Raw genomic sequence first — 14,162 nt, 5'->3', positions numbered from 1 at the left:
GTTCCACCTATAAGGTTGCAGTTCCCTTTAGCTCCTTGGGTAATTTCTCTAGCTCCTCCATTGGGGGCCGTGTGACCCATCCAATAGCTGACTGTGAACATCCACTTCTGTCTAACCTACTCTTAATCTCTTTTAGGCTCTTTGAAACCCTTCAGTCGCTCTTCTGGTCTGTCTTTGGCCTCCTAAATCTCTATGTTACCAATGTGAAGGCCCGACATGAGTTCACTGAGTTTGTGGGAGCTACGATGTTTGGGACATACAACGTCATCTCCCTGGTAGTGCTGCTGAATATGCTCATCGCCATGATGAACAACTCCTACCAGCTCATTGCCGTGAGTAACTGCTTTCCAATGGGGCATCCTTGGGTTTCTGGAGAAGTCCCAGTGATGGGGAGCCCATTGCCAGCCCTATGAAATAGCATGCTTGCCTCCGTGAATCTACATTACTGAAGATGCATTAGTCAGTTGTTCAATTGATTTCTTTCCCAAGCAATTCGGTTTGCAGTCTTAGGGTACAGAGTGCCAATAATCGAGATTAGGTTACTCTAGTTGATGACTTTCTTGCTATTGGTTGAAAACATTTTTAAAATATTTGCATCCATTTTCTTACCTCAATAAGCAAACCTCCAGGGATCTATACACAGTTCGCTACTCAATTTGGCCTCTCACTTATGTTCAGGATAAATAAAGTTGATCTGCTTCTCTGAGGAAAACAATGCAAACATCTTCCTCCCTACATTTAGAATTTTGTTGCCAACATGACCTTCAGAGAAAGAGAGGGGCTATTTTGTCTCTGATACAATGTCTCATAGTATCTAAAGTTAGCCTAAAGCTCACTGCATATTGGAGGACGACCCTGAACTGCTGATGACTTCTTTTTTTTTTTTTTTTCACAAACAGTTTTTATTTTTAAGTCAAATTTTGTAAAGGTTAACATGAGCAAAGTGATATCTTAAGAGAATTCCATTTATTTAAATATAAGCTTGGTATCAGTGCCCTGAACTTTGACCTTAGAAAATTTAACAACCTTTAATCATCCACTCTCCATCATCCTTTTTTTTCTTTTTAGCTCAGTACCTTGAATTACAGAAGTGCAGTATAATGTTCAGTTTATAAGAAAGGCTATTCTTTTGATGAAGTAGAGATGAGTAACTGTACTCTACCACTAGATCTTCTTAGACTGAGCTCATTGGTTTTAGACAAGTCTCATTGTGTAGCCCTGACTGGCCTCAAACTCCCAATCCTCTTGCCTCAGCCTCTGGAGTACTGGCATTAAAGACATACACCATGACATTTGGCATTTTGCATTGCTGATTTTTTTTTGTCCATCATATTATTATTTCAATCATTAGTGCTTGTTACCCTAGACTAGAAATGGGGACAGTAGAGGATTCAGGATTAGTTGTGGCACCTCTCTGTGTTTCTGTTTGTCTCTCTGTGTGTCTCTGTGTGTCTCTCTGCCTCTCTTTCTCACTGTGTCTGTCTGTCTGTCTGTCTGTCTGTCTGTCTGTGTCTCCCCACCCCTGCCAAAGCAAATACTCAGTTTTGACTTATATTCTCATAAACCTGTTTATCATTTCTAGAAAGAGTATTAACAACTGAGTCTGGATAAATGAGGACGAGTTTAGTTGAATATCTCTGAACTTGGATGTGTAGATGCTAGATTGCCCTCTACATATGGATCAGTCTGATGCTACCAAGCAGAAGGCAAACAATGATAAAGCCTACGTCTTTTCTTCCTTCCTATGTGCTATTTCTTTGGTATTGCTTTTTATGAGGAGTCATTTAGCCTATATGAACTTAAGTTATCGGATACATGTACATATATGTCTATGTGATATATGTGCTTTCACAAAGACTGTCCACATTTCTCAAATATTGAGGAAATAATAAACATCTCGTCTTCATTTCCACTATGGACAGAACCAAATAGTGATGGATATATGTTACAGTAAGAGATCCAACTATAAGTGACAATAAAATATATTAGCACAGGGGCACTATGGCTTAGATTTAAGATGTCCTCCATCAGGCCAACATATTAGACACTTGGTTTCCAGTCCATGATGCTAATGGAAAGGAATGGCACCTTTAGTAGGTGGGGCTGAATGGGAAATTAAGTCATTGTGGAGCATACCAAAGGATTACGGGATCCTATCCATCCCCTTTCTCTTTCTCTTTACTCCCTGGCCGTTATGTTCCTGTGCTGTGCTGTTCTGACACAGGCTGAGAGTAACAAGATCAAGAAACCATTGTCTAGGGGCTGGAGAGATGACTCGGTAGTTAAAAGCACTGGTTGCTTTTTCCAGAGGTCCTGAGTTCAATTCCCAGCAACCACATGGTGGCTCACAACCATCTGTAATGAGATCCAATGCCCTCTTCTGGTGTGTCTGAAGACAGACAGCTACAGTGTACTCGTATACTTTAAATAAACAAATAAATCTTTAAAAAAGAAAAAGAAAAAGAAAGAAACCATTAACTGGAAACATTAACCGAAGTAAATCTTTCTCCTTATAATTTGATTTTTCTCTTGTAGTTTCTAACAGTGATAGAAAGGCAAATTTGTAGAATTTCTGCCACTGGGGATGTTTTAAGTATGTAAAAGTGTCTACTGGGGTACTTTAGGACATAGATGTGTAAGTGGCTGACTATAAAGGGAATGGTAGTAGAGTAGAAAACATTAAAAACCAAGGACTATAATCCTGGGACTGACTTTTATCATTGAATCAACTTAGGTAACTTCTTTCCACTTCTTGAGCCTCTGTTTCTTCGCCCAACTAATATGGTTGCCAGCTCTGTGAATCTGTCTCTACAGATCCTCTTCAGCTCTGAAATTCTATTCCATTGTTATGTTGAAACGGAATAACACAATAGAGATCAGCATCATTGCTCCCCACTCTCTCCTTCCTTCTTCCCTTTCTCCTTTCCATTCAAATCCAACTAGAAAAGAGCTTTGAGATGATTTATGATTTATGCTCACATCTAGTCTTCTCTCTAGAAAGGAAGAGAACACACACGGAATCTACAGTTTCTTTTTCTACCTGCTAAGGCATTTCTAGTTGTCTCACTGAGTATCAAGCAGTTGATTGTTCCTAGTGACAGGGGGGGAAAGGTGGCATTTTCTTGTCACCTAATGTAGGGCTTCGGTGTGCCCACTGAGCTAGGTGACATTTCCTAGGAAGAATGGGAATCATCAACTCTAACTCTTTTGTCACCAGCTGCTGGTTGCAGGTTTGGTTTTAATGCCACCTACTTCTGAATCCCAAGAAAATACCTTGATTCCCCCTCCCTAAGAGCCTGAGAAGACCGCCTGAGCAGGACCTATACCATCTCCCACATCTTGAGCCAGAGCTAAGCATTCTGAATCCTACCCACTGCTCTGGGATTTCCTGGTTGTATATTTACACCATTTGGAAGTGGACCCAGTAGAATACTGATATTGGACAACCCAATTGCACAAATAGCTGAGTTTTTGTAGGTTGTAAAGAAGTAGAAAGTCGATTTCATTCCATTTGTAACGTCTCTAGCTTCAGAAATGTCCCTTTAGAAGAAGGCCTCTGCTATAGGGGGGAAAGACATCAGAAAGAGAAACCACTGGAGATTGATATCTCCCCTTTCAAAGGGTATCACAGGCTGCTTCAGCCTTGGTAGGAATTCGGTTGTCAGCAAATCTCACTGGGAAATTATCCAGTGTTTATTCTAGTTCAAAGGTTAAGCACAGCAGCTGAGCACTATCAGTGGCCTGTGAAGGATTTAAAGATGCTGGTGAGATGGTCTGCTTTAACAAGCAGTCCAATCTAAACAAGAAAAAAAATGTACAAATGAGAAACATACATGAAGTTACCGTAAACTGCCAGTGTTCAGAGGCGGATTTTGCGATGCTATTCATGTATTTCTTCCCTTAATATTTTGTTCCCAGTTCGGAAACAACTGTGATCTGAGCTGGTAGCCAGTCATCTATGACAACTTCAATGTATGGATCCTGGCTCTTCCTGAGATCAGATAAGCAAAGAGAGGCTCCATGAGGGAAATATGTCTGAAGAATAATCAGAAAGGATACCAACAAGAAAAAGAGATCAGCCCAGAAAATCTCACCATCATTGTGGTTTTGCAAAAGCTTAGATCTGGACAGCAGTTCCCAAGTCAAAGATACCAGCAGCCTCCATAGAAAATAACAATTATCAGTGGGCATTCCGGAGATTTTTTTTTTTTTAAAAAAATGGCTATATTTGTATTTCAAAAGAGTTCTGGGCTGAGATTCAGAAAGAATTGCTCCCTTGTTTAAAAACTGGTTCTTCCTGAAGGTTGGTTTCACTGTGTTCTCCTTGTAAGTTACAAACTATATTTCTGGACCATTTGAGTGTCCATGGCCCAGAACTCGGGTCAAGAATGTGATTACTTTGGTTTCTTTCTTATTTCTTTAGTCTTTGTTCACAATATGCTAGTCGTTGGGTCAGTCTGACCCCACCACGCTGTCACATTGCCCCTTACTTGAAATGCATGTGCTCCACAAGAACTGTGCTGTAGAAATGACTCAGTGGTTAAAAGGACTGTCTGCTCTTAAATAGGACCCCATTTCAGGTCCTAGCACCCACACAGTGGCTCATGTAACTCCAGTTCTAGAAAATGCAGTGGCACACAAAACATTCACACACATACCTTTTAAAAAATAGAGCCATAGCACAATGTCATTCTTTACCTAGTTCTATCACAACTCCAAACTATCCAATCTCCTTAGCCTAACCAGTTCTAGTGATAAAAGCTTTTATTGTCTTCGTCAAGGGATAAAAGCCCTACTATCAGGCCTGACTTCTTCCAGGAAAAATCCTGGGCCTGGCTCAACTCCCAAGGAGTTGTTTCTGGAGAACGCAGAAGACAGTATAAAGCCCTCCAGCCTTCAGGCCTACTAAACAGTCCTACCTCTGAAAGCTGGAATGAATCTAAGCAATAACCAAAGTCCCTTTCCAGGTGAAAGACTTGCTCATTTCAAGAAGCATTAGAAATTGCATGAAGTTGCGACAGAGCCATTTCAGATGTCACTAGATGGCTCTTCCCTTTGGGAAGCCCTCAAGCAATCTCAATACTGACTCTCGCTCACCTCAGTTTCTGCTTTCTATGCTGCCAAAACACCCTGAGCAATCTGATCAGGGACTGCCACATGTCCTGAAGGAGAAAACAGACACGCCCATCCATCAAAACATATAAAGCATCCCCTTAAAGAGAAAAGGAGCAACGGCCCTATTATCATGAGTGTATTAGCTAGCAGTTATTACCAAAAGCATGGGTCCAACAACAGTCAGACTAGCAGGGATTAGAAACTGGGCAGCCATGTAGTATAGATTAAGGCAGCTTGCCTCATCTGTCAACTAGGTCTTGTGAGGAAGCGCCAGTCTCTAGGTTATGTTAACAGTACCTCTTCATGTTACCTTTCAAACACTGGAAAAAGAGGTGCTCCCTATTATTACTAAATGCTGGCTTGCCTCAGTGTCCCATGTTCAGCTCTTCATCTTCTTCGTCCCTGTATAATCAGTGTTCATATTATTAATATCTGCAAGGTTTGAACGACTTGAGTGATACCTATTCTTTCAGTGGTAGTCCAACCAGTATCATTTAACTGCATTGTCATAAGTATAGGTAGAAGATACATATATTGATCTGACTTTGAAGTATGGCTCAAATTTAGAAAAGACAGAAAAGTGACTGCAGGGCTGAGCTCTTATCTCTGGCAAGGAAATAGCTTGTGCACCAGCTAAGAGTGTCCTGGTGTTTGCTGGAAGCAGTAAGACTGGAGAAGTGCCCTTCACTCCTTTCTACCATTGCTGCTTCCTTGGGAAACCTTTCCAATATGAATGGAGTTCTTTTTGCCCCAGTAAAGATGGTGCTGGCACACGGTAGAGAACCAGGGAGAAGACTCGTGTATCTAGGAGCTCCAACGAGGCTCTAGATCTTGTCTGAATAACCATAACAACGGGAGTGAGCTTGCTTTGTCTGCCTCCATACATCCTCATTCTGGGCTCCATCACTGATGTCTATGGGAGTTCTGCCCAGCATCCTGAGCTAACCGCCTGGACAAGTCCCATTTTCACCATCTTTAGCCAAATCTAAGAGGTTTTAGAGTTTTTCTAAGATGTCAAAATTCAGTAGTTACTATATAATAAATCAGAATAACTGGCATTTGGGCATGTGTTTATCAATTGCCAGGCACTGAACCAATTATTTTCTATCTATTATTATCACTATAATCACTATTAATGACCACCATTCATTATGAGCTATACGTTATACAAATACATTCAGTGTGTATTATATCATTAAACCATTACACCCACTTTGTGAGGTATTACTAGTAATTTCATTTTATAAATGGGGAAGCTGAGGCAGAGAGATTGAAACGACTTTCTGTTTCCTTTCTGATTAGCATGCTTAAGTTATATGCGTTAGCTAGTTTTAGTATGCTATCTCATTACATGTATACAGCAAGCACTATAGAAATCCAGCCTCTATGTATCTAACCTCCCTTTGGTCCAACTCTAGCAATTATGCATTTGGGTCAACCTTTCTTAAGAGCCTGTGCTTGTGAAAGAGAATGTGTTCTACTTGTATTTCTGAATCTGGCTTATTTCACCTAAACATAATGCCCTACATTTCCATCCATTTTGTTGCAAAAGAGAAGGATTTCATTTCCTTAATGGCAGAGTACTACTCCATTGTGCATACTCCTAGTGTTTTCTTTACCCATCCAATGTGTTGTTGATCGGCACCTAGGTTGATTCTGTATTTTAGCTATTGTGATACGGCCACAATAAACATCTGGATGCAGATATCCCTTTGGTATGCTGATTTCCATGTCTTTTGTGTGTATGTCCAGAAGTGAGACAGTTGGATATTATGAATTCTGTTTTTCTTTTGTTGAGGCGCCTCCATTTTGTTCTCCATAATGGCTAGTCTAATTTCCATTCCTATCAATCGTGTATGGGAATTCATTGTCTCCCCTCACCGACCCACCCAGGCCAGCATTTGGTATTTCTTGTCTTCAGTTTCTGTTCTGATATTAGCCAAGGACAAATTCTCAGTAAGGTCTCCCAATCTAAAGTAACAACAGTATCATACCTCCTCCTTTTGACTTGCATTCTAATTCAAAGGCCATGATGCACACAGGATATCTAGCGTCTATTCAACCTCAGCCCTCCCTCCCTTTAGCTGACTGACTCACTGTCTCTGGGCTTCTAAGCAAAGGGATCCTGTGGAGACACTGTCTTGTTTCTGCAAACTGTCGTCTTTGCTAAGTCCTTATGCTCTACACCTCCGACTCTCTCTCTCTCTCTCTCTCTCTCTCTCTCTCTCTCTCTCTCTCATTCATGGCAACCAGACATCAAACACACACTTTTCCCTCAACTCTTTCCTTAATTCTGTCAGAGAACGGTGTGGCTCACATCTTTATTCTTTTCCCAGTCTTGTATTTATTCATTTACTTACTTACTTTTATTCTTCTCTCAAACAATTCTGACCTCAGTTTCCACTCCTCCCAGTGCCTCGCCTCCTCTCCTCTAGATCCACTCCATTTCCCTTTAGAAAAGAGCAGACCTCCCAGGGATATCAACTTAAATGATATAACACAATATTTTAAGATTCGGGTTTGGTTTTTTAATGTGGATGGGTCTTACCAGCGTGCATGTCTGTGTAGTATTTGCACACCCAGTGCCTTCAGAGGCCAGGAAAGAAGTTATTAGAGTTACTGATAGTTGTTACCTCCCAGGAATAGAACCTGGGCCCTCTGCAAGAACAAGAAGTGCTGATGACCGGGCCTCTCCAGCACATGGCTCATGCCTTTAATCCTAGCCCTCCAGAACTAGAGGTAGGCAGATCTTGGTGAGTTCAAGGTCAACCTAATCAACATAGCAAGTTCCCTGCCAGCCAAGGCTACATATGAGACCCTGTCTCGAAAAAAAAAATATGCTGCCAGAAAACCAGCCTACAACCACAGAATAAACAAGTCTGCCACTGTACTCCTGAGCATGACAGACAAGACCATTCTCTCAAATGCCTGCCTTGGAACACCTAGGCCCTCTGCCTGTTTATTTCCCAAACCGATCTTGTATGCCTAAAATATCTCTTGCAATTATGCCCATACTAGTAAACGAACTGGCCAGCACCCTTCTCCAGGATGGAGACCGAAGCACTCTTGGCAAAAGATGTACAGCCAACAGCAACTGCTCACTGCTCAGACTGCTCCTCTCTGTCTGGGTCTGGTTTGGCTCGCCCCCTGGTGGTCAACCTTAGGAACAGCATTTTCTTCATTCTGTCGCTCCCAGCCTTCTGATTTTGTGTGTTCGCAAGCCTTTGGAGTGTATCTGCTGGGCACAAAGCGATTCACCTTGAGATTCACAGCATGTGGTAGAAGGGTTCTGCTGAGCTCCAAACTCTGTTTTCCAAGTGCAGTCGTAGCCTATGCTGCTTTCTGCTGAATGTCAAGTGTTTCAGTGACTGACAGAGGGGCAAGGAGAAATGGGAAGAATACATTCTTTTCTTTCCTGCTATTAAAAGGCAACCTAACAGGGTAGATACCTGCACTGCTTCTCTGTATCGGAAACGATGCCTGTCCTGGGTGTTCAGAAACATAAATAGTTGTCATGGAGATTCTATCTTGCCTCAATCTAACAGAAACAGGACTATGTCAGTTACCAGTTAGCCTTAATGCCTCTCTCTGTATGTGCCTGAGGAAGCGTGGGGAGGGACACAAGCAAGAAAAAGTGATTGGAGGCACAGGAAATATCACCATCATTGTGGTTTTGCAAAGACTCCGATCTGGGTAGCAGTTCCCAAGCCAAAGATGCCAGCAACCTCCGTAGATTAACAGCTACCAGTGTACACTTCAAAAGAGTTCCAGGAGAGGGTTCATGGAGATAACAATTGCTCCTGGTTGAAAACAGAATCTCCCTCAAGATTGGTCTCAGGATGATTTCTTCATAAATTACAAACTACATTTGTAGACAGGTGTCCATGGCCCAGAGGTCATTACCAAGGTGTGTGCCTCTTCTTCTCCCCTATTCTCAGAGCCCTTGTTTTGGATACTACCAATCCTTTGGCTGGAACAACAAATGATTTCTGATTGGATGGAGATTTCCAGGGGGGGGGGGCTGCTTGCTTTTTGTTTCAGTGTTTGGAGACAAGAGCTCACTGTGTTGCTCTTACAGACAGGATTTGCTTGTGCCTCCGTGTCTCAGGCTGCAGGTGTGTCACCACGAATCCAGCTTCTGCTTTGAATTGAAGAGCTAAATATGGTGTTGGAGACATGACTCGGCACTTAAGGGTCTTGTTGCCTTAGCTGAAGAGTGGAAATAGGTTCCTAGCAAAGATGTCAGACAGTTCACAAATGCCTTTGACTCCAGTTCCAGAGGATACAATGCCCTCTTCTGGCTTTTTTGGGCACACACACACGCACACAACACTTAGAAAACATTAAATGTGTGTTCCAAATTAACATTAACAAAGCCTTTCTCTTCCTGTGATCACCAGAGATAAAATGGGCTTGGAGTGTTGACTACTCACTAACCAAAATACCTAGAGTATTATCAGAGACACTGCCTATTGCTTGAGATATAATAGCCGATTTGTATTATCTCAGTTGTTAAGGTAAACCTGCTGTTTTTACATTTCTTTTCATTTACTCTTGTCTCATACAATACATCCTGACCGAAGCCTCCCCTCCCTCCACTCCATCCAATTCTGTCAAATCCCTCCTCTACCCCAGATCCACTCCCTCTCCCCAGCTTACAACCTCCTACCCCCACAGAAAAGAGCAGGCCTCTCGGGGACATCAATTGAACATGGCACAAGATAAATCTGTTGTTTTAAAGGGGGACTAGAGAGCATATCAGCGTAAAAGAATATAACATCTCTCCCTCTCTCTTTCCTTCCCTCCCTCCTATCCTCCTTCTCCTACATACCCAACCTTCTCTGTTTCGTTTATGCCTTTGTTTTCTTCACACAATTCTGTTTTCCTTTGCTCTCCGTCCCACTTTTCCCTGTATAACAAAGTCTTGATGAGAAACATAGGTATCTCCAAGTCTCTCCTAATAATTGTGGCACATCAGAAATCTTGCAGAGTAGAAGAAAAGCAAGCATTGTAGACTTCTCTTCTCATTAAAGAATCAACATTTTTTAAAGTTTTATTTATTTTATATGTGAGTGATTGTTGCTGTCTTCAGACACACCAGAAGAGGGCGTCAGTTCCCATTACAGATGGTTGTGAGCCACCATGTGGTTGCTGGGAATTGAACTCAGGACCTCTGAAAGGACAGTCAGTGCTCTTAACTGCTGAGCCATCTCCCCAACCCAGAGCCAAGAATTATTATACAAAATTTGAATCGATGCGTTTATAAATCTCTCCACTAACCCCATCCAGTCTCCTTGGCCTGGCTATAAAGAGGATCGCCTGGCGGATTCTAAAAGATGATGCCAGGGTTTTTGCTTGTAAAACCTCATTTATACATGTCACACAGGTAAACTGATTGATGCAGAGATGTTTTAGAGCAGAGGGTCTCCTTTTTTTTCCCCCTTTTCGGTTTTTCAAGACAGGGTTTCTCTGTATAGCCCTGGCTGTCCTGGAACTCACTCTGTAGACCAGGCTGGCCTCGAACTCAGAAATCTGCCTGCCTCTGCTTCCCAAGTGCTGGGATTAAAGGTGTGCGCCACTACACCCAGCGAGGGTCTCCATTTTAACTAGAACTCATGTTCTAGAATATTGTAGGCTCTTTTTAAAAAATATATTTTATTTGCTTTACATCCCGATCCCTAACCCCCTTCCAGGGCCCACAGACCCTGCCTTTTCTTCCCTGGATATCCACCAACCCAGTCTCTGCAAGGCTAGGTTTCCCAGTTACAGGATTGATTTTAAAGTATGCATCTTTTCAACCTTTGAAGACCTAAGAAAGCTTCATGACTAGGGACTATCACTTGTTTTCTTCATATCCCACTGCTTCCTAGTAAAATGGGACATATTAGGTCCTTAGTAAATACGTTTTATGAATTGATAGAAAGAAGCTTCGGGCAATCTGATTTATACTTTGTCAACCCTGTTTTAAAAAAAAGAGATAACTGGATTTATATTCTTTACAAGTATTTCATGCGTGGAGATAAATGAATTGTTTAATTGAAAGAAAGTCTGCCTCACTTGTAGACTTCATGATAATAATTAATATAGTCCCAGGTTTTAATATGTGGCATCAATAATATATCATATATATATATATATACCTAATACAGCCCTGCACACTTTGTTAAGCATGCTTGCATATGTCTTTGACAATGTTATCTGCTTGTTCCAGGTAAACAACCTTCTCATAAATGTTGAGACATGCCTGAGCTCATGTCTCAAGTTTCACGTGGCAAGTTTATTCATTTATTCATTCCTTAACTCGATTGTACGTGAGAGTCAGTTAAGTAGACGTTATTGTCTTCAGTGATATAGCCACTGGCAAGTTACCCATGGTCTATTGGATAGCTTTACACCCATTTACACATAAGTGGTGCTAATTAAATCTGGTTGCTCACAAAGGAAAAAATAACCTTGAAAGTGGGATGAGAACTTAGTAGAAGGTGTGTTGGGGTCCATGAGTCGCCCACAAACCATACAAACAGTAAGACAGGGATGGTTTATTGAACACACACCCTAATAATAATTGATCAGGGATGTAGCTCAGAATTATCTGAGGCTACGACCCTGAAAGTCTTTCTCTGTCAGCTTAGAAAGGAAACACACACACACACACACACACACACACACACACACACACACACACACACAATGAGTTCATTAGCAGGCACAGAAAGTGCTGCCCAGGGGTTGGCTCTGACTCAAGTCATTTTAGACATAACAGTTCACATTGTCCTTTAATTTGATAGGCCCTACATGAAGCTTTGTGGAATTTCTTAAGATTAACCAACCACACAGATAACATACAGAACATAACAGGATATGGGATCAGCATGACCTTGCTCTGAGTCAAGTCATTTTTCTGTGTCAATGACTGGCAGGCATATTACAGCAACAGTATGAAATAGCTGACAGCCATGGAACAGAATGGCTACTAATATGCAGACCTCAGCAGGTAGGGAGAGGACAAGAGGGGATGGAGACATGAGTGTCATCAGAACTTACTACATATATGTATGAATATATCAAAGAATAGATTCATTTTTAAAAATCTCATTTCTGGGCATACTGGCCCACAACTGTAACCCCAGCATTTGGGGAGTAAATTGAGGAGGGGGGTGGGTTCAAGGTCATCCTGAGTTATGTATCAAGATGGTCTCTCTCAAAACAACCCAGTAACCATAGCTGGGGAACATGTTCACCAGTTGTTTCATGGGATCCAGGCAGAGACACAGTGGCAGCTTATTAGAGCATTGCACCCCCCCGTTGTCACAACCACTCATGAAGTTTCAAAGGACATAATAGGCTATCATAGGGCATCAGTGTTCCACTACAAAAGATGCTGTGGGCGATGAGTGGACACTGAGTTCAAGCTGGAAAGCTCCCTGCCCCTGATGCTTTGCATCTGGGTACAGGTTCTGTTGAAGTCAATAAAGCATTCAAAGTAATCGCGACAAGCGTCAGAATGAGCAGTTCATGCTAACGCCTTAGGAGCCTCAAACAGAACAATTTTGCCCAGTGTTGAGGAACAGAAAACCAACCCTCCCTAGAGTACAGCACACAAGTGCTAAGTTAAAGGGTGGAGTCTGGCCTTGCAAGACACTGAGCACCAGAGTTTTGAACATGCCTGTTTTGTTTTGTTTAATGAATTGAAAGAAAAATGGAAAACTAGCATGGGCTACCAGACTGGTACACTCAGCACTTGAGAGGTTGAAACAGGAAAGTTGCTCAGACTGTAAAACCAGCCAGGGCTACATCTTATGTTCCCAGCCAGCCTGAGTTACAGCAACTCCATCTCAGAAAGGGGTGCGTGTGTATAGATAGAAGAGAGTTAAAGTATATGTTTTAAATATAGCTTTTAAATTACATTTTTACTCTATAGGAAGCAATGTATACATTTTGGTAAGCTCCACAAATCCACATTTTTAACATTTGCCCCACATAAGTCTGATGAGCAGCAATACTTAAGACACAAACCCCCAATTCTACTTGGAGAAAAAGGTATCCTAAGTGAGATTGGCATCCCTTGAGATGACAGAAAAAATGACTATTCTCACTTTTGTTTAGGGCGTGTGTGCCACAGCAATTTCTGTTGCTTTTCCATCCTGAGGAAGCAGAGCTAGTCTTATGTTTAAATAAAAGAAGCACCTCTTATTCTTGCCTCTCTCTCACCTCTTGCTCCCTTGCTCCCCTCTCTCCCCATCTTCTTCTCCCCTCTCTCCATGTGGTCATGGCCGGCCTCTACTTCTCTACTCTCTCCCTCTCTCTGCCTTTCTCTGCCTCTACTACCCTCTTAACCCCCCTCTCCATGCCCTGAATAAACTCTATTATATACTAAAATAAAAATAAATAAAGAAAGGAAGGAAGGAAGGAAAGAAGGGAGGAAGGGAGGAAGGAAGGAAGGAAGGAAGGAAGGAAGGAAGGAAGGAAGGAAGGAAGGAAGGAAGGAAGGAAGAGATAATTACTGTAAAGGATGTCAAAATACCCTTCTGATGAGTTGTCCCTAAGGCCAAAGATTCCTGGTTGATGGCCTTTCTCTTTAAGGGTTATTATTCGCTTTGCTCTCCCTGGGTTTGTGTTGTTTTGCCCCCTCTTTGTTGTCTTAGAAAGTTGTTCAATTTGCTAAGCAAGATGGCTGCTGGCAGGAGTTTCAAGGGAATGCATAAGACTGTCAAGAACACTTAAGAAATTGGCTCCATAGTTTGCAAGAATAATAACCTTGAGCTTGCATTTGTTGAGAAATGTGAAATTGAAGAGATACGTTCATTCCACCAAGATCCATGTGCTTATACTCTGAAGAAGTCAGCAACCTCAGAGGTTGTTCTATGGTTAGAGTATGGATCCACGCAGCAAAAGGCACTAAAGCAAATAGAAACGCTGGCCTGCTCTGTAGGAGACCATGATCTCAAAGACAAAGCAGGGCCCACACATGGATTAGAACACACCACTGAAGTTGTGTCTCGCCTAGCGACATGATGGTAGCAATAAAGTCCTAAAGCTTTTGGAAA

General features: G+C 42.0%; 1 protein-coding gene across 1 annotated transcript in view; it reads left to right on the top strand.

Moving 5' to 3' along the window:
- The window catches only part of Trpc5 (transient receptor potential cation channel, subfamily C, member 5), a 310,854-nt gene that overhangs the window by 276,237 nt on the left and 20,455 nt on the right, over positions 1–14,162 (top strand). The window contains exon 7 of the mRNA NM_009428.3: positions 137–332. Coding sequence (NP_033454.1) covers positions 137–332 — 196 coding nt within the window. The remainder of the gene's footprint in view (positions 1–136; positions 333–14,162) is intronic.

This window comes from Mus musculus, chromosome X (genome assembly GCF_000001635.26).
Source record: "Mus musculus strain C57BL/6J chromosome X, GRCm38.p6 C57BL/6J".
NCBI classification, from domain to species: domain Eukaryota; kingdom Metazoa; phylum Chordata; class Mammalia; order Rodentia; family Muridae; genus Mus; species Mus musculus.
The sequence above is the reverse complement of the archived record's forward strand: the minus strand, read 5'-3'. Positions and strand labels throughout refer to the sequence as shown.